We start from the raw sequence: 22,225 nt of genomic DNA, 5'->3' as shown, positions 1-22,225 counted from the left end.
AGGCTGCCCATCACACATTCTCAGCCTCTCCTGAAGGGTAGGAAATGATGCAACAACAAACTAATGCACAAAGATTAAATTCCTTGTTTGTTTGTAGCTCATCTGTTGATCTGAACTCAAAATCTACAGCCTGATGGAAAGGAAATTGGAATTAAAACCAATTCAGACTGAGGCAGCAAATTTTTCTGAGGATTATAGTAAAACTTGGACACTTTTTCTTGGTGTACTGATTCTTCCAGATTACTTAGTGTTGTCTTTTATAGATATTTTGAATATGATTTCTGTGTTTGTAAGGAGAGATGAATGGGGATTTGGGACCATGTAGAAAAAGGCAAGGTACTGCTTTTATTGAGCTAGTGGTACTTCACCTTTCGCTTATGATCCAGCTGATTGAGCATGCCTTGTAACCGAAAAACCTCTTCCTTCATGTGAACGCTGTTTCTATCACTGTGTTCTGAGAAAATTTAAAAAAGAAACAAAGTCAACCTCTCATAAAACTAAAAGGAAGACATTGGTATCAATTAAGTATCCAATACAGTAAGTGTGTACCCATAATTTCCAGTCAGTGTGTACCAATAATTGGACTAATTTGGCAGACACACAGAACAAACTTAAGGGAATGGATGCTAGTTGGAGTTGCAAAGCCCTTTAGTTGATTGGAGATGACTTCAGAGAACCAGCACCCAGTGGGTGGATCTGATTCTGATGAATGCTGAAAATCTCCAGTTGAGGAGACACTGATGACTTTGCTTTCTTCATGTGGTTCCAAATGGTGATCCTGCTAAATTGGTGATGCTCAAACAGTTGGCAAAGCCACAAAGTTCATGCATAAAAATAATAATGCCCAAAATCTCCCACACTGCTGCAGGAAGAGCTACTGAGATAAATCCCTGTGCCTGGATGCATTCCCAGTTGTACCAGGATGAAGGAGATTACACTGAGCTGTGTGCTCAAGATTGCTTTTGCCTTCTGCTGACACCCGCTGCAATGGCTGGTGTATTGGCCATTGGCAGTACACTCCCATATGTTAGGCTGTTCTGTTTTTGCTTGTGACATCGTAGCTACTAAAAGAGTAATATTAATGACAGAAATTGAAAGATACAGATTGAGCTTCAATTTCATACTCTTCCCTGTTATGTTTTAAACTAATTTTATGTATTCTTGCTCTTGTATAAAGCCATCATAATCTTTGCCAACACCATCCAACATATCCCTTTAAATTTCACGTGGTCACACATTGACTGAATGGTCTACTCTTGCCATTGTGTTACTGCAGCTATATGATTTTGAAATTTCGGCATAAATTATTGTATAATTTCTTAAATTCACATTGAGAATATATGCATATGCACATACCTTCCTGTATGTATTTTTTTAATATATGATTATCTAGAATATATCTTTAATTGTAAAATACCATCATCCTGAAACATGCTCCTGTCCCCAGGGATGCTGCCTGACCCACTGAGCATTTTCTGTTTTAAGAAACAAATAGCAGCAGGAGCCCCTTGAGCCTTCTCTGCCACTCAATAAGATCATGACTGATCTAAGTTTCCTCTACTTCTGTACTCTAACCCCACAAACTTTGATTATCTTAGTGGTTTAAAATGTACTTCAGATTTGTACACATTTGATTATTTAGGCTTCATAGCATTTTGGGGCAAGGTAAAACTCACATCCCTTTGAGAGAAAAAGTTCGTCCTTTTCTCAGTCTGAAAAGCACACCCCTTATTCTAAGACCTTCCTCTGGTTCTGGGCTCTCCCCTGAAGGGAAGCATTCTCTCTTTTACCCTCTCAAGCCCCCCAAACAAGAACTTTGTATATTTCACTTATAAAGACAACCCCTTCAAATTTGGGATTATCTCAGTGAATTTCCCTGAATTGCAAAGAGTGAAAATATATCGTTTCTTAAATAAAAAGACTAGAACTGTACACATTACTCTAGACTTGACACATCAGTGTAGTAATATTTGCCTTACTCCAAAAGTTTTATATTCTAAATCTTTGAATAAAATATGAGCATTCCATTAGGTTTCACAATTACCTGCTGCACCTATATGCTAGCTTTCTGTATTTCATGTATAATGACTCCCTGATCCCTTGGTTATGCAGCTTTCAGCAGACCTTCTCTATTTAAATAATAATCTATTCTTCCTTCCAAAGTGAGCTGCATCTATTTTTACATCATACTTCATTTGCCAGCTTTTTCAGTTCATTCAACCTATCAATATCAAATCTTTCCATAAATTTTTATGTCACAGCGAATTTGATGACTCGATTTGGCTTCTGTCTCGAAGTGACTAGAACCTAATGCAAATACTGCAGTCCCAGCTCTCTTTCCAGCAGCATTCCATGTTACAAGCTACCAATCTGAAAATTACCCCCTTATCTCTCCTGACAGCTTCATGTTAGTTAGCTAATCCAGCTAACACTAAGAGTTAGTCCTCCGGCACCAAGAGTCCTTGTCTTGTGAATTAACCTGTAGTGTGGCACTCGATTAAAATTCAAAACATTACTGATACCCAACTATCTACTTTGGTTGATATTTCCTCAGGTGTGACCTCCCCTTCATGAACCAGGTTGACTCTACTTGATCTGATTATGACTTTTCAAAAATAATAACTGATTCCAAAAATATAAGTTGGGCCAACCAGCTTGAAGCTGCGTACCTTGTACAGTAACTCCCACCCTTTTTAAATAAGGGTATCACCTTGGCAGTTTTCCAATCATTTCATCCCACTCCAGAATCTAAAGAGTTTTGGAAGATTACATCCGATGTGTTCTCTGTCCCTGTGGACTTTTCCTTTAGAATCCTAGGATGTAAACTCTCAGGTACCTTTATCCCCATTCATTTGCCTGATACCAAGTCTTCAGTGGAAGTACCACTTTTCATGGTACTTAATTCCAGCACTGCACATTTTAATATCAATGGAATTAATAGAATATTCATAGTATATTCTACCAGAAAGACTGAATATGTGTTTTATTTCCAATTATATGGAACCACAGTTGGGGTAAGTCCTATTGGCAGCATCGTTGCCAAAAGCAGCACTCTCCTAGCCCATTCCTAAATAAAGATATAAAACGTCATCATAAAATGGTGCCATTTTAAATACAGCATACAGTTTTGGTAGCCCTGCTTTTGGAGGATGCCATTAAACTGGAAAGGGTGCCAAAAAAAAACAATTTAGAAAGGTGTTACCAGGACTGGAGGGGATGAATTATAAGGAGAGGCTGACTTAAGAAGATTTTTTTCCTTCCCTCAAGTATGGGAGGCTGAGGGATAACCTTACAGAGGTTTGTAAAATTGTGAGGGGAATAGATAAATTCAAAAGCCACAATCTTTTCCCCATCTAAAACAAGAAGCCATAGGTTTAAACTGAGAGAGGAAAGATATAAAAGGAACCCGAGAGGCATGTTTTCTCCTCACTGAGGATGCTGTATATATGGAATGAGCTACCAGAGGAAGAGACAGAGGCTGGGACAATTATAATGGTTAAAAAAAACGTTTGGACAGGCACACGGACTTAAGGGCCAAATGAAAGTAAATGGGACTAACTCTGTTAGGCAGCTTGGTCAGTGTGGATGAATTAGACGAAGAGCTTGTTTTTAAATGGTGTACAAGTCTATGACTTCAATTAAGTGCCAATCAAATTAAATTGCAATTATCAAAGACAGTGGAATTTTACTGTACTGTTACTCATTTTGAAAATTACCTTGTGTTTGTAGTGTCTTATATCTGAAATCAAACTCATCCTGCAGGTCCTCAAGGTATTTTACGTCTTGTTCCACAAACTGTTTATGGGGGCGGGGGAACAAAATAAACTATGGTTATTCAGGTCTATGGCATTATCAATCACTGTATATGTTTGAAGTTATTCTCATGCAATGGACTCTCCTTCCATCAGGATACTGATGCTGCCCTGTAAACAGTTAAAGTGTTCGGTGGAGACATGCTTGGCTTCCATCTGATGCCTGTGCCTGATGGCTGGAGCAAGATCTAAAACTTAGACAAACAATCAGAAACATGAGCGGTTTTCCAGACAGTCCATTACATGCAATCTGTGTGATACTCCTGGACTAGATTGCTCGTTCACCTAATTAAAGTGAATATTTTATTTGTAAGCCAAATGCCTGGTAAGTTTTATTGAATTACCAGCAGTAAATTTAAGGAAATATGATCACTTAAAGATATTTAACTATATAAATAAAAGGGATGATTACCAAATCTTGTAGATAAAAATAATGTTATCATATATTCACTAGTTTGATAAAATAAACAGAAGAAAATGTGGCATAGGTAGGTCCAGTGTTACTTGAATGACTTCAGAAATAATACCTACCTGTGTATTGGTCTTTATGGCAGTCATTCGATGTTCTAGACTTCGTTGTCTTTCAGAAATCATTGAGATCTGCAGTAACTTTTCTTCATGCTCCTTAAGTACATACAGTAGAACAGATTAAACAATGGATATTGCTTCAAAATGAAACGACACTCTAAACACAATAATAAGCTACTCCGTAAACAACCCCTCAAATCACACATGCATGCAATGAGCTCTTGCTACCCTGGATGTTATTGTATAAATACCAAGATAAGTAACTCAGAAAATGTGTAGCTCAGGTGACTAATGGTTGGGTTGAGTCGTTCTCTGATCTTGGCAATCCATTTGCAAACGTTTCACATGTGAACAGCACACTGGTGATTTCTCCTTGTATGGTGACAAAACATTTGCAAAGATTGGAGACCATATCAAGATAACGTACAAATGCCCAATTCCCAAACTCAGAGAGAGGAACTTCTCTTTTAATTCAGAGGCTGAAAACATTAAGTCCTGCAAACTCCCTTTAACAATTTCAGATAACAATATTTACATCGAGGAGTTAGGTTTAAGGCCAATGAGTGGTCTGCTATCCTGAAGCTGATGCTGATGCTGCAGCGATCAAACAGGACCCCTACACATGTTCCACCTGGAATCAGCATAGAAATGTCCAACTTCTAAAATGGAAATATTTCACAGCTGAAACACGCAAAGTTGATCGCACAGTTGATGTATGCTATAACTCACACCACAATTGCCAAGCACATTAATAATGATGAAACACAATGTAGTTGAGCATGCAAGTGATACTCCGATTAAATGATAGCTGTAATTTATTCATTGGCGATTGAACAAAACAGCTGATATTATTAACCATCCTGAAGCTTAAGGTTAGGAACACCAACTTGCGTACCTAGAATGCAAGCAAATACATCAATGGTGGGTTAATTGCAAATTACTCCCAGGGGCAGAACAAGTCATTAGAAATAGTAAATCAAATTTACATTCAACTGTACTCAACTGAATTATGAATCAGATTTTCAGTCATTAACAGATAAAAAATATCATGAGATATTATCAAATATTCAAATCCAGCAGTAAATGTGTGTTTGTAGTAATAGCGTACTTTTCCATAAATAAAATGGTAGGAGCGTTTTATGTTTAAGGGAAACTGTAATAGCTCCTTTTTTGTCAACCAAGCACAAAACCTAGAGTGTGGTAAAAAGCTTCACATCATCATATTATCACATCAGACCAGCCTCTTAAAGTGAACCCTAACTCAATGTTGGTCGTTGTGAATTATGCAAACGTTTCAACCCCTTACATTGTCCTACAATTGATTGTCATACTTGTAGTTTTTACAAGAGTAATTTAGTTGACTTGAAGCATCTTTTTCACAAGCTTGAAATTCATTTAAAAATTCTTAACCTTATATGAACTAAATCTTTTATTTTACCTCATATGTGTCCTATCACTAATAAAATGGGAAGTAAAGCTGCAAATATATACTTCTTAGGATTAACAAGGCCCAAGGAAAGAAAATGCATACCTGTTCAGCTGTGTTGACTGTTGTGAGGATCTTCCGTTCTTCCCTGAGGCAGTTTGCTATAACTGATGCCATATGTAAAGGATTTCCAAGATATTGCACCTAAGGATAAAGGAAGTGTTGTGTAGTGTTAAGCTATTCAAACTAATCTCACATGCACTGAGAAAAAGGTTGCTATTTGTGGTGAACTACATATACCTGTCTGGTCACGCCCCCCCCAACTGATTGCTCCTGTGGCTCCTCCCACAGACCCCGGTATAAAGGCGATTGGAGCCACAGACTCTTCCTCAGTCTCCAGGATGTTGTGTGGTGGTCACTTGCTGCTTGTGCTTTCTTCCAGCTAATAAAAGCCTACCTTAACCCACGTCTCAGAGTTATTGATGGTGCATCATTATTAATTTATCCATGTCATGTTTTTGGAGTAGGAGACCAGGAAGGTGAGAAAACTATTTCTCTGAGGTTTTATTTCAGTTTATGTTATTTACCACCAGGTTGGACGAGCTGAGCTATGGGCCTTTGTTACTTATCACCTGAATTCAACATCTCATAGTGATGTCGATAACAAGAACTTGATTCTTGTTTAGGACTTTCAGGAATGCTCCGTCTCTGTAAATCACTTGAAGCTGAAATCCTGCTAAGCTCCATGTCCCTATCCAGGAGTCCCTATCATATCAGCCTCCACCACCATCACCGGCAGCCCACTCCACGCACTCACCACTCTCTGCGTAAAAAACTTACCCTTGACATCTCCTCTGTACCTACTTCCAAGCACCTTAACCCTGTGTCTTCTTGTGTTAGCCATTTCAGGCCTGGGAAAAAGCATCTGACTATCCACATGATCAATGCCAGTCATCATCTTATGCACCTCTATCAGGTCACCTCTCATTCTATGCCAATCTAAGGAGAAAAGGCCAAGTTCACTCAACCTGTTCTCATAAGGCATGCTCCCCAATCCAGGCAACAACCTTGTAAATCTCCTTTGCACTCTTTCAATGGTTACCACATCCTTCCTATAGTGAGGTGACCAGAACTGAGCACAGTACAAGAGAGGTCTGACCAGAGTCCTATAAAGCTGTAAAATTACCTCCTGGCTCTTATACTCAATCCCATGATTGATGAAGGCCAATGCAACGTATGCCTTCTTAACCACAGAGTCAACCTGCGCAGAAGCTTGGAGTGTCTCATATGGACTTGGACCACAAGATCCTTTTGATCCTCCACACTGCTAAGAGTTTTATCATTAATACTATATTCTGCCATCATATTTGACCTACCAAAATGAAACACCTCACACTTATCTGGGTTGAACTCCATCTGCCACTTCTCAGCCCAGTTTTGCATCCTATCAATGTCCCACTGTAATATGTTTAGTCACATCCTCAAAAAATTCAATCAAGCTCGTAAGACACAACCTGCCCTTGACAAAGCCATGCTGACTATTCCTAATCATATTATATCTCTCCAAATATTCATAAATCCTGCCTCTCAGGATCTTTGCCATCAATTTACCAACCACTGAGGTAAGACTCACCAGTCTATAATTTCCTGGTCTATCTCTCCTCCCTTTTTTGAATAAAGGAACAATATTCATACAACATAGAATATAGAACAATACAGCAGTGTTGGCCCACAATGTTGTGCCGACCCATAAACCCTGCCTCCCATGTAACCCCCCCCCACCTTAAATTCCTCCATATACCTGTCTAGTAGTCTCTTAAATTTCACTAGTGTATCTGCCTCCACCACTGACTCACGCAGTGCATTCCACGCACCAACCACTCTCTGAGTAAAAAACCTTCCTCTAATATCCCCCTTGATATTTCCACCCCTTACGATAAAGCCATGTCCTCTTGTATTGAGCAGTGGTGCCCTGGGGAAGAGGCGCTGGTTGTCCACCCTATCTGTTCCTCTTAATATCTTGTATACCTCTATCATGTCTCCTCTCATCCTCCTTCTCTCCAAAGAGTAAAGCCCTAGCTCCCTTAATCTCTGATCTTAATGCATACTCTCCAAACTAGGCAGCATCAATAGACAACAGACAATAGATAATAGACAATAGGTGCAGAAGTAGACCATTCGGTCCTTCGAGCCTGCACCGCCATTTTGAGATCATGGCTGATCATCTACTATCAATACCCGGTTCCTGCCTTGTCCCCATATCCCTTGATTCCCCTATCCATAAGATACCTATCTAGCTCCTTCTTGAAAGCATCCAGAGAATTGGCCTCCACTGCCTTCCGAGGCAGTGCATTCCAGACCCCCACAACTCTCTGGCAGAAGAAGTTTTTCCTTAACTCTGTCCTAAATGACCTACCCCTTATTCTCAAACCATGCCCTCTGGTACTGGACTCTCCCAGCATCTGGAACATATTTCCTGCCTCTATCTTGTCCAATCCCTTAATAATCTTATATGTTGCAATCAGATCCCCTCTCACTCTCCTTAATTCCAGCGTGTACAAGCCCAGTCTCTCTAACCTCTCTGCGTAAGACAGTCCTGACATCCCAGGAATTAACCTTGTGAATCTACGCTGCACTTCCTCTACAGCCAGGATGTCCTTCCTTAACCCTGGAGACCAAAACTGTACACAATACTCCAGGTGTGGTCTCACCAGGGCCCTGTACAAATGTAAGAGCATTTCCTTGCTCTTGTACTCAATTCCCTTTGTAATAAAGGCCAACATTCCATTAGCCTTCTTCACTGTCTGCTGCACTTGCTCATTCACCTTCAGTGACTGATGAACAAGGACTCCTAGATCTCTTTGTATTTCTCCCTTACCTAACTTTACACCGTTCAGATAATAATCTGCCTTCCTGTTCTTACTCCCAAAGTGGATAACCTCACACTTATTCACATTAAACGCCATCTGCCAAGTATCTGCCCACTCACCCTGCTATCCAAGTCACCCTGAATTCTCCTAACATCCTCATCACATGTCACACTGCCACCCAGCTTAGTATCATCAGCAAACTTGCTGATGTTATTCTCAATGCCTTCATCTAAATCGTTGACGTAAATTGTAAACAGTTGTGGTCCCAATACCGAGCCCTGTGGCACCCCACTAGTCACCACCTGCCATTCCGAGAAACACCCATTCACCGCTACCCTTTGCTTTCTATCTGCCAACCAGTTTTCTATCCATGTCAATGTCTTCCCCCCAATGCCATGAGCTTTGATTTTACCCACCAATCTCCTATGTGGGACCTTATCAAATGCCTTCTGAAAATCGAGGTACACTACATCCACTGGATCTCCCTTGTCTAACTTCCTGGTTACATCCTCGAAAAACTCCAATAGATTAGTCAAGCATGATTTACCCTTGGTAAATCCATGCTGGCTCAGCCCAATCCTATCACTGCTATCTAGATATGCCACTATTTCATCTTTAATAATGGACTCTAGCATCTTCCCCACTACTGATGTTAGGCTGACAGGTCGATAGTTCTCTGTTTTCTCCCTCCCTCCTTTCTTAAAAAGTGGGATAACATTAGCCATTCTCCAATCCTCAGGAACTGATCCTGAATCTAAGGAACATTGGAAAATGATTACCAATGCATCCGCAATTTCCAGGGCCACCTCCTTTAGTACCCTAGGATGCAGGCCATCTGGACCTGGGGATTTGTTAGCCTTCAGTCCCATCAGTCTACTCATCACTGTTTCTTTCCTAATGTCAATCTGTTTCATTTCCTCTGTTACCCTATGTCCTTGGCCCATCCATACATCTGGGAGATTGCTTGTGTCTTCCTTAGTGAAGACAGATCTAAAGTACTTATTAAATTCTTCTGCCATTTCTCTGTTTCCCATAACAATTTCACCCAATTCATTCTTCAAGGGCCCAACATTGTTCTTAACTATCTTCTTTCTCTTCACATACCTAAAAAAGCTTTTGCTATCCTCCTTTATATTCCTGGCTAGCTTGCATTCGTACCTCATTTTTTCTCCCCGTATTGCCTTTTTAGTTACGTTCTGTTGTTCCTTAAAAATTTCCCAATCATCTGTCCTCCCACTCACCTTAGCTCTGTTATACTTCCTTTTTTATTTTGGCAAATCCTGGCAAATCTCCTCTGCACCCTTTCCAATGCTTCCACATCCTTCCTATAGTGAGGCGACCAGAACTGGACATAGTACTCTAAGTGTGGCCTAACCAGAGTTACCCCGCGACTCTCAAACTCTATCCCTCGACTTATGAAAGCTAACACTCCATAAGCTTTCTTAACTACCCTATCGACCTGTGAGGCAACAGGGATCTGTAGACATGTACCCCCAGATCCCTCTGCTCCTCCACACTCCCAAGTATCCTGCCATTTACTTTGTACTCTGCCTTGCGGTTTGTCCTTCCAAAGTGTACCATCTCACACTTCTCCGGGTTGAACTCCATCTGCCACTTCTCAGCACACTTCTGCATCCTATCAATGTCTCTCTGCAATCTTCAACAATCCTCTACACTATCCACAACACCACCAACCTTTGTGTCATCTGCAAACTTGCCAACCCACCCTTCTACCCCCACATCCAGGTCGTTAATAAAAATCATGAAAAGTAGAGGTCCCAGAACAGATCCTTGTGGGACACCACTAGTCACAACCCTCTAATCCGAATGTACTCCCTCCACCACGACCTTCTGCTTTCTGCAGGCAAGCCAATTCTGAATCCACCTGGCCAAACTTCCCTGGATCCCATGCCTTCTGACTTACTGAATAAGCCTACCATGTGGTATCTTGTCAAATGCCTTATCAAAATCCATGTAGATCACATCCACTGCACTACCCTCATCTATATGCTTGGTCACCTCCTCAAAGAACTCTATCAGGCTTGTTAGACATGATCTGCCCTTCACAAAGCCATGCTGACTGTCCCTGATCAGACTATGATTCTCTAAATGCCCGTAGATTCTATCTCTAAGAATCTTTGCCAACAGCTTTCCCACCACAGACATAAGGGTCACTGGTCTATAATTACCCAGACTATCCCTACTACCTTTCTGAACAAGGGGACAACATTCGCCTCCCTACAATCCTCCAGTACCATTCCTGTGGACAACGAGGACATAAAGATCCTAGCCAGAGGCTCAGCAATCTCTTCCCTCACCTCGTGGAGCAGTCTGGGGAATATTCCGTCAGGCCCCGGGGACTTATCCATCCTAATGTATTTTAACAACTCCAACACCTCCTCTCCCTTAATATCAACATGCCCCAGAACATCAACCTCACTCATATTGTCCTCACTGTCATCAAGTTCCCTCTCAGTGGTGAATACTGAAGAGAAGTATTCATTGAGGACCTTGCTCACTTCCACGGCCTCCAGGCACATCTTCCCACCTTTATCTCTAATCGGTCCAATCTTCACTCCTGTCAACCTTTTGTTCTTCACATAATTGAAGAATGCCTTGGGGTTTTCCTTTACCCTACTCGCCAAGGCCTTCTCATGCCCCCTTCTTGCTCTCCTCAGCCCCTTCTTAAGCTCCTTTCTTGCTACCCTATATTCCTCAATAGACTCATCTGATCCTTGCTTCCTAAACTTCACGTATGCTGCCTTCTTCCATCTGACTAGATTCTCCCCCTCACATGTCACCTTGGTTCCTTCACCTTACCATTCTTTACCTTCCTCACCAGGACAAATTTATCCCTAATGTCCTGCAAGAGATCCCTAAACATCGACTACATGTCCACAGTACATTTCCCTGGAAAAACATCATCCCAATTCACACCCACAAGTTCTAGCCTTATAGCCTCATAATTTGCCCTTTTCCAATTAAAATTTTTTCGTGTCCTCTCTGATTCTATCCTTTTCCATGATAATGTTAAAGGCCAGGGAGTGGTGGTCACTGTCCACCAGATGCTCACCCACTGAGAGATCTGTGACCTGATCCAGTTCGTTACCTAATACTAGATCTAGTATGGCATTCCCCCTTGTCGGCCTTTCAACATACTGTGACAGAAATCCATCCTGGACACGCTTAACAAACTCTGCCCCATCTAAACCCTTGGAACTAATCAAGTGCCAATCAATATTAGGGAAGTTAAAGTCACCCATGATAACAACCTTGTTATTTTTGCACCTTTCCAAAATCTGCTTCCCAATCTGCTCCATGATATCTCTGCTGTTACCTATAGAATACTCCCAATAGAGCAACTGCTCCCTTCCTGTTCCTGACGTCTACCCTCCAATCCTCTGGAACCTCTCCTGTCCATATTGATGATGCAAAGATTATCGCCAGAGGCTCAGCAATCTCCTCCTTTGCCTCCCACTGTAGCCTGGGGTACATCTCATCTGGTCCCAGTGACTTATCCAACTTGATGCTTTCCAAAAGCTCCAGCACATCCTCTTTCTTAATATCTACATGCTCAAGCTTTTCAATCTGCTGCAAGTCATCACTAATATCACAAAGAGCCTTTTCCATAGTGAATACTGAAGTAATGTATTCATTAAGTACCTCTGCTATTTCCTCCTGTTCCATACACACTTTCCCACTGTCACATTTGATTTCAATCTTAAGCTCCTTCCTGCTAGCCTTATAATCTTCCAGATCTCTATCATTACCTAGATTTTTGAATCTTTTGTAACCTTTTCTTTTCTTCTTGACTAGATTTTCATCAGCCTTTGTATACCATGGTTCCTGTACCCTACCCATCCTTTCCCTGTCTGATTGGAATTTACCTATGCAGAATGTCACGCAAATATCCCCTGGACATTTGCCACATTTCTGAGAACATCTGTTCCCAATTTATGTTTCCAAGTTCCTGCCTGATCGCTTCATATTTCACCTTACTCCAATTAAATGTTTTCCTAACATGTCTATTGCTATCTCTCTCCAATGCTATTGTAAAGGAGATAGAATTGTGATCACTATCTCCAAAATGTTCTCCCACTGACAGACCTGACACCTGGCCAGGTTCATTTCCCAATACCAGATCAAGTACAGCCTCTCCTCTTGTAGGCTTATCTACACGTGTCAGGAAACCTTTCTGAACACACCTAACAAACTCCACCCCATCTAAACCCCTCACTCTAGGGAGATGCCAATAAAACCTATTATTATTACACCTTTCCAGAATCTGTCTCCATATCTGCTCCTCAATGTCCCTGTTACTATTGGGTGGCCTATAAAAAAACACCCAGTAGAGTTATTAACCGCTTCCACTTTCTAGCTTCCACCCACAGAGACTCAGTAGACAACTCTCCACGACTTCCTCTTTTTCTGCAGCCATGACACTATCTCTGAGCAACAGTGTCAAGTCCCCACCTCTTTTGCTTCCCTCCCTGTCCTTTCAGAAACATCTGAAGTCCAGCACTCTAAGTAGCCATTCCTGCCCCTGAGCCATCCAACTCTCTGTAATGGCTACAATATCATAGCTCCAAGTACTGATTCATGCTCTAAGCTCATCTGCTTTGTTCACGATGCTTCTTGCATTAAAATCGACACATCTCAAACCATTGTTCTGAGCGTATCCCTTCTCTATCACCTGCCTATCCTCCCTCTCACACTGCCTCCAAGCTTTCTCTATATGTGAGCCAACCACCCCTTCCTCCATCTCTTCAATTTGGTTCCCACCCCCACCCCCAGCAATTCTAGTTTAAGCTCTCCCCAGTAGCCTTAGCAAACCTCCCTGCCAGGATATTGCTCCCCTTTGGATTTAACTGCAACCTATCCTTTTTGCACAGGTCACACCTGCCCCAAAAGAGGTCCCAATGATCCAGAAATCTGAATCCCTGCCCTCTGTTCCAATCCCTTGGCCACATATTTATCCTCCACCTCATTCCATTCCAATACTCACTGTTGTGTGGCACAGCCAGTAATCCTGAGATTACTACCTTTGAGGTCCTACTTCTCAACTGCCTACCTAACTCCCTGTAGTCTGTTTTCAGGCCCTCCTCCCTTTTCCTACCTACGTTGTTGGTACCAATATGTATCATGACCTCTGGCTGTTCTCCTTCCCACTTCAGGATATCACAAATGCGATCAGAAACATCCAGGACCCTGGCACCTGGGAGGCAAACTACCACCCGCGTTTCTTTCCTGCGTCCACGGAATCGCCTGTCTGAGCTCCTAACTATAGAATCCCCTATCACTGCTGCCTTCTTCTCACCCCTACCCTTCCTGACCACAGGGTCAGACTCTGTGCCAGAGGTGTGGCCACTGTTGCTTCCCCCAGGTAGGCTATTCCCCCTTAACAGTTCTCAAACAGGAGTACTTATTGTTAAGGGGGACAGTCATAGGGGTACTCTCTAGTATCTGACTCCTACACTTCCCTCTCCTGACTGTTTCCCACTTATCTGTCCCCCGCTGTGATTACTTGCCTATAGCTCCTCTCTATCACCTCCTCACTTTCCCTGACCAGATGAAGGTCATCGAGCTGCATCTCTAATTCCCTAAGCTGGTCCCTAAGGAGCTGCAGCTCAACACACCTGGCGAGGGTGTGGCCTTCTGGGAGGCTAGGAGTCTCCCAGACTTCCCACATCCAACACCGGCCTCAGAGACATACTTCATATTCTTCACAAGTAAGTTATCGTTGAAGCCCCGTTGAGCCAAAACCCTCCTACCCTGACTCCCTCTACTCTTGTGTCCGCTCTATAAAGCTGTCTTCTTTTTAATTCCTTCCTGCCGGTCTATCTCGCTGACATCCATATGCTTGCACAGTCATGCCTCGATCAAATCACTGAAGAAAAACCTCTCTCCTTTTAAATCCTTCTTGCCGGTCTAACTTGCTGACATCCACACACTTGCGCAGTCGTGCCCCTTACCTTAAACATTTGCCCTCTAGTTTTAGACTTTCCTACTTTGGAAAAAAACAGTGGGCATCTACTATGCACCTCATGATTTGATATACCTCTACTATAACGTCATCTCTCAGCTTTCTGTGTTCCAGTAAAAGCAGTCCCAGCCTAGCGAGTTTGTCTTCATAACTCAAGCCCTCCAATACCATGACACTACTGTGAATCTATTCTGTACTCTCTCTAGCTTAATCATATCTTTCCTACGGTATGGCAGACAGAACAGCACACAAATTCCCAGGTGCAATCTCACCAAACTCCTCAACAGCTGTAACATGACGTCCCAACTCTTGAAATCAGTTTTTCACCATTCATATCTTATATGCTGTTATCTTCAAGCTGGTGTTAGATGCAAGTGTGAGGCTTCATCTCAGGCACAGAAGAGATCGAGCATGGAATAGGCCCTTCTGGTCCTTCGAGCCACACTGTCCAAGCAAATTCTGACAACCCTGATTTAACCCTAACCTAACCACGGGACAATTTACAATGATCACTCAACGTACCCGATACGTTTTTCAACTGTGGGAGGAAACTGGAGGACCTGGGGAAAACCCACACATTCCACAGGGACTCTCTGCAGAGGACGCCAGGATTGAAATCTGATGCCCTGAGATGTAAGAGCATTGCAGTAACCACCACTCTACCGTGGCACCCAATTTCCGTTCCATCAGATTGATTTGACACCTTCTAATCATCATGTGCCATATGCCCCATGCCAAAAATGTGGGCATATTTTTCTATCACTACTTGTCTATAATTCTCACCTTTCTTTCGTGATAAAATAGTGTTACATACACTACTTTCTAATCAATAGGAAATGTGCTAAAATGTGAAAATTCTGGAAAATCAAAGTCAAAACACCAATCATCTCTGTAGTCATCTGTTTAGATCTCCTCAATATCCAAACGGAAACAGACCCAAATATTTGTTTATTTTTTCTGCAATATTCCACTTCAACAATAATGTACTTTTAGAAATTTAAGACCATTCATTGACATTATAGAATATGGGGTTTTGCTTAAAGTGGCACAGGGTGAAAAATCAAGTATAACCTTATTATATGGTGGAGTAGCATGGGTGAACAACTGGGTTATTCCTATCTTTATTGCTTTTGTTTCTGCGATCTAACAGTCACCTGCACTTTCTTCACCATGTTCTCTTCAGAATCTTGTCTGTGAGATTGTGATCCTGTTCCTATTAAACATCTGTCTACTAAAGTGTTTTTCTTTCTGTGTTCTCAAGTTTTATCACGAGAAAGATTATAGCAAAATGCTGCTTTGACATATTTTATGCAATCAGTCTTCTGTGTAACAAAAATCTTGTCATCATTTTTTAATATTTCCTCTTGAGATTTTGTCCTCTTTGATACTCTCTTTTAACAACAGGAGAACAATGATCAATAGATTAAGACCTGGTGATGAAGTACTATAATTAAACTTCCAGATTTTTACTGGAAGTATCTTGGGTCAAATTTCCATACTGCATGCAGCAATTCAGTGGGTGGCATTTAAGTGGCAACACTTGCCCGTAAGCAAAAAAAAAGTCTCCTACACAAACACGTCTTGCTCTAAAATCATAACTGAAATCAAAGAAGGTAAAATACATCAAACTACTAATCATGCAATTTATTTGATTTTGAGAAAGTCCAGAAGCCATGACAGAAATCCCAAACTCAAATTAAATATACATTGCTAACAAGATATGTAGGTGGAGGAGGCAGCACAAATTTCCCCAACTTTCTATCTGATCTTGCAAAGTATGAAAGTGTATTTGCTAACTTCAATAGTTATTAAAAGTCTGAACTATTCTGGAAATTCAATTTTTGGTGGAATAGTGTAATTAAACAGTGACATTTTCTTCTTGATTATACAGATCTACTACATTTTAAACTGATTACTGACTACATAGCAATCATGAGGAAATCTGCAGATGCTGGAAATTCAAGCAACACACACAAAATGCTGGTGGAACACAGCGGGCCAGGCAGCATCTATAGGGAGAAGCACTGTCGACGTTTCAGGCCGAGACCCTTTGTCAGGACTAAGAGTCCTGATTACATAGAGCAGTATTACACAGGAGTAGTACTGTAAGCCCTTTGGACCACAATTTTTTGCTGAACTAATTAATCTAGTAATTAAATACTTAACCAAGTTTATACTTTCTGCCTACACAATGTCCACACCCTTTAATTTCTGAACATTCATGATTCTATCTAAGGGCCTCTTTTTTTAGAAGAAACTTTATCATATTTGCTTCCATGACCACCCTGGCAGTGAAGTCCAGGCACTCACCTCTCTGTATATAAAAAAAACTTGCCCCACACATTTCCTTTGAACTCACCCTTCACATTTAAATGCGTGTGCTCTAGTAGTAAACATTTCAAACTAGGGGAAAAGTTATTAGCTCTCTACTCTAATTGAAACACGTTTGTTCTCGAGTCTCCTTAGTTTAGGAATTTTCTCCCTTAACCAGATCTGAGATGAGGAATTTTTCATTTGTATTGAATGGTTTCAATATATAGAACAAAGGAAAACAGCAGGAATACAGCACAGAATAGGACCTTTGGGCTGAACTAACTAAATCAGTTGTCAAATCCCAACTAAACTGATCTCTTCTGACTACACAATGTCTATACAGTCGGCCCTCCTTATCCGCGAGGGATTGGTTCCGGGACCCCTCACGGATACCAAAAAACACGGATGCTCAAGTCATTTATTCAACCTATCTCAATACGGTGGACTTTAGGACCCAGCGGAACCCCAGACCTTACTTAACCTGTCTCAGTGCAGTGGACATTAGGACCCAGTGGTTGAGCTCTGAGTCCACAGTGTTTCTGTTCATGAAAATCATCACGATCATGATTGAAAATAAAGTGGAAATAATAAAGCAATCGGAAAGCGGTGAAACACTATCAGTCATTGGTAAAGCATTAGGCTACAGTCGGTCAATGATCGGAACCATTTTAAAGAATAAAATGAGAAAGGCCCTGCCCCGATGAAAGCTACAATTATTACTAAGCCACACAGTGGTTTAATTATTGGGTTTTGGGTCTTTGATCCTCCACATCAACCAAGCACAGATGGAGAATGAGCGCGGAAGTGGTCTGTTACTGGATCGAACTTGGGAACTTTCGTTCCCGAGCCTGGCGCTGAAACATACGTTCTTAAGTGTTTTATATGCATAGAAAGATAAAATATATACTATATACTAAGACAAATGTTTGACTAACTGACACTAAATAATACCGGATGTACCTGTTCCAACTTATTTAGTAAGAGGACTTACGAATTTTTTTTTATCCCAATCTACAGTAACCTACGCACATCCTCCCGTATACTTTAAATCATCTCTAGATTACTTATAATACCTAATACAATGTAAATGCTATGTAAAATAGTTGTTATACTGCATTGTTTAGGGAATAATGACAAGAGAAATAATTCTGTACATGCTCGAACAAGTGCTGGAAGAGCACTTCCAGGTTTTCTCGATTCACAGTTGGTTGAATTCGCGCATGCGGAACTCACGGATAAGGAGGGACGACTGTATTCTTTCTTTTCTTGCACACTCATATGGCTCTCTAAGAGCTTCTCGAATGCCTCTATTGTACTTATCTCTACCACTACTCCAAGCAGTGTATTCTGTGCATCCACTACTTTCTGTCTAAAATACTAGCCCCATATATCTTCTTTGAACTTAACTCCCCTCACCTTAAATGCATGCCCCCTGGTATTAGATATTTCAACCCTGGATAAAAATGTACTGGCTGTCTACTCTAGCTATGCCTTTCGTAATCCTATATAAACCTCTATCAGATTTCCCCTCAGCCTCTGCAGCTCCAATGAAAACAATCCAAGCTTACCCAAGCTTTCCTTGTAGCTCTTGCCCTCCAATCCAGGCAGTACCCTGGCAAACTTCTTCTGCATGTTATCCAAGGCCTCCATATCCTTACTATAATGGGATGACTAGGATTGACCGCAATATGCCAGATGCAGCCCAACTGGAGTTTTATAACAACAAGAATTCCTTACTTTTGAACTTATTTCAATTAATAAATGCAAGCATGCCATAAGCCTTCTTTACTACCCTAACAACTCGTGTGTAGCCACTTTCAGGGAGTAATTGACTTCACCTCAGGATCCCTCTGCACATCAACACTGTTAAGGTAAAGGGCAGTATGCTGTCTCTTTATATTTGATCTGTCAAACTTCAGCACTTCACATTTAACTGTGTCAAACTCCATCTACCATTTCTCTGTCTGTATCTGTAACCGAGCTATATACTGTTGCATCTTTTGACAGAACATCATGATCTTTGAATAGTCTGCAAGTGTACTAATGCACCCATTTTTATTTTCATCCAGGTCATTTATATACATTGCATACAGCAGTGGTTCCAGTATGGATTCCTGCAGAACACCACTAGTCACAGACCTCTAGCCAGACTAGCCCATCAACCAATACCCTCTGTTTTCAATAGGGAAGCCAATTCTGAATCCAGTTGACCAACTACAGTGGATCCCATGCATCTTAATCTTGACTACTGCAAATTTTGTCTATTCAAAGAAGTTTAAATGGAACTGATCCATGTGAGGCAATTGGTAGATTTCACGCACTCTGGTGTGCGTTGATGGAGTAAATCGAGAAAGAAAATCAAGTAAATGCAGAAGCTGGAAATCTAAAATAAAAACAGAAAATGATGGAAATATGCAGTAGGTCAGGTAACATCTGTGGAAAGTGAAACAGGAGTTAGCATTTCAGGTCAAAGACCCTTTGTCCAAACTTAACCTGAACTAATTACACTATACTGCATCTGTCATGCTTTTGGCCACTTGCTCAGTTCAATTTGCCTTGAAGCCCCTTTGCATTCTCCTCACAATTTGCAATTTCATCCACTTTAGTGTCTTCTGAAAATTTACTTTCTTTGGCAGGGAATGGGAACCGGAGTGATGGTGCTGAAGATTCAGTCATTAGGTTAGAAGCAGAGGCAATGTGTAGTGAGACACATAGCAAGAAGAGACTGATGACAGGGCAAAATTGCAGTCAACATGATGAGTTGCAATGTAAAAGGCAGACAAAATTGAAAATGGTGAATACAAACTAAAGGTTCTGTATTTGAATGCGTGCAGTTTATGGAATAAAGTCGATGAACTTGTAACACATTTACAAGTTGGCATGTATGTTGTTGTAGGCATTATGAATCATGGCTGAAAGAAGATTATAGCTGGGTGCTTAATGTCCAAGGAAATACATTGTATCAAAAGGAAAGGCAGGAAGGCAGAGGGGGTAGAAAATTAAATTAAATCATTAGAAAGAGGTGACATAGGGTCGGAAGGTGGTGAACCGTTGTGGATAGAGCTAAGGAACTGCAAGGATAAAAAGACCCTGATGGGAGTTGTATACAGACCTGCGAACAGTAGTAAGGATGTGGTCTACAAGTTACAACAGGAGATAGAAAATGCATGCCAAAAGGGCAATGTTATAGTAGTCATGGGTGATTTCGATATGCTGGTAGATTGGGAAAATCAGGTTGGTGCGGGGTTCCATGAGGAAGAATGTCTAGAATGCCCAAGAGATGGTTTTTTAGAGCAGCTTGTGGTTGAGCCCACTAGGGGATCAGCTATTTTGGATTGGGTGATGTGCAACGAACTGGAATTGATTAGAGAGCTTAAGGTAAAAGAACCCTTCGGGTCAAGTGATCATAATATGATCAAATTCAGCCTGAAATTTGAGAAGGAGTTAAAGTCAGATGTATCAGCATTACAGTGGAGTAAAGGGAATTACAGGGAATATGACCAGAATTGACTGGAACAGAACACTGGCAGGGACAATGGCAGAACAGCAATGGCTGCAATTTCTGGACACAATTTGGAAGGCAAAGGATATATATATATAAATATCCCAAAGAGGAAGAAATATTCTAAAAGCAACCATTACAAACAAGGGAAGTTAAAACCAACATAAAAGTCAAAAAGTGGGCATATAATAGAGCAAAAATTTGTGGGAAGTTAGAGGATTGGGAAACTTTTAAATACCAACAGAAGGCATCTAAAAAAGTCATTAAGAAGGTAAAGTTGGAATATGAAAGTAAGCAAGCAAATAATATTAAAGAGGATACCAGAAGTTTCTTCAGATACATAAAGTGTAAAAGAGAAGCGAGAATAGATATTGGGCCACTGGAAAATGATGCCAGAGATGTAGTAATAGGGGACAAGGAAATGGCAGACGAATTGAATAGGCATTTTGCATCAGCCTTCACTGCGGAAAATACTAGAGGTACGGTGGAAGCTGTTAGGGGTAATGAAGTGTGTGAAGTTACCATTATGAGGGAGAAGGTTCTTGGAAAACTGAAAGCTCTGAAAGCAGTCAAGTCACTTGGACCAGATGGTGTACACACCAGGGTTCTAAAAGAGGTGGCTGAAGAGATTGTGGAGGCATTAGTAAATGATCTTTCAAGAATCACTAGATTCTGGAATGGTTCCGGAGGACTGGAAAATTTCAAATGTCACTCCATTTTTCAAGAAGGGCAAGAGGCAGAAGAAAGGAAATTATAGGCCAGTTAGTCTGACCTCAGTGGTTGGGAAGATATTGGAGTTGATTGTTAAGGATGTGGTTTCGGGATACTTGGAGGCACATGATAAAATAGGCTGTAGTCAGCATGGTTTTTTCAAAGGAAAATCTTGCCTGACAATCTGTTGGAATACTTTGAAGAAATAATAAGCAGGATAGACAAAGGAGAATCGGTTGATGTTGTGTACTTGGATTTTCAGAATGCTTTTGACAAGGAGTCACACATGAGGCTGCTTATCAAGCCCATGGTATTACAGGAAAGATTCTAGCATGGATAAAGCAGTGGTTCATTAGCAGAAGGCAAAGAGTGCAAATAAAGGGAGCCTCTTCTGGTTGGCTGCCGGTGACTAGTGGTGTTCTACAGGGGCCTGTGTTAGGACCGGTTCTTTTTTATGTCAATGACTTAGATGATGGAATTAATGGCTTTGTCGCGAAGTTTGCAGATGATACAAGGATAGGTGGAAGGGCAGGTAGCTTTGAGGAAACAGGGAGGCTACAGAAGGACCTAGATAGATTAGGAGAATGGGCAAAGAAGTAACAGATGGAATACAGTGTTGGGAAGTGTATGGTCATGCACTTTGGTAGAAGAAATGAAAGGGTTGTCTATTTTCTAAGTGAAGAGAAAATACCAAAAAAAACTAAGGTACAAAGGGACTAAAGGTTCATTTGCAGTTTGAGTCTGTGGTGAGGAGGTATAAGGTTAGCACTCATTTCAACAGCACTGGAATATAAAAGGAAGGATGTAATGTTGAGACTTTAAAAAGCACTGGTGAAGCCTCACTTGGAGTATTGTGAGCAGTTATTGGCCCCTCATCTTAGAAAGGATGTGCTGAAACTGGCGAGGGTTCAAAGGAGGTTCACAAAAATGATTCCAGGATTAAACAGCATGTCATAAGAAGACTGATGGTTCTGGGCCAGTATTCACTGAAATTCATAAGAATGAGGGGTGACCTCATTGAAACCTATCGAATGACTACCCCATTCAAGGCTTATTGAGAAAATAAGGAGAGGCATTGCT

At 41.2% G+C, this 22,225-nt stretch overlaps 1 protein-coding gene across 2 annotated transcripts in view; it reads right to left on the bottom strand.

Annotated features, from left to right (window-relative positions):
* LOC140728359 (signal transducer and activator of transcription 4-like) overlaps positions 1–22,225 on the bottom strand; it is a 122,415-nt gene that overhangs the window by 58,099 nt on the left and 42,091 nt on the right. For both annotated transcript variants that reach the window (XM_073046970.1, XM_073046971.1), the window contains 4 exons: positions 5,872–5,970; positions 4,344–4,436; positions 3,717–3,795; positions 369–454 (listed from right to left, as the gene is read on the bottom strand). In XM_073046970.1, coding sequence (XP_072903071.1) covers positions 369–454; positions 3,717–3,795; positions 4,344–4,436; positions 5,872–5,970 — 357 coding nt within the window. The remainder of the gene's footprint in view (positions 1–368; positions 455–3,716; positions 3,796–4,343; positions 4,437–5,871; positions 5,971–22,225) is intronic.

This window comes from Hemitrygon akajei, chromosome 5 (genome assembly GCF_048418815.1).
Source record: "Hemitrygon akajei chromosome 5, sHemAka1.3, whole genome shotgun sequence".
Classification (NCBI taxonomy): Eukaryota; Metazoa; Chordata; class Chondrichthyes; order Myliobatiformes; family Dasyatidae; genus Hemitrygon; species Hemitrygon akajei.
This window is presented reverse-complemented; position numbering and strand designations above follow the sequence as displayed.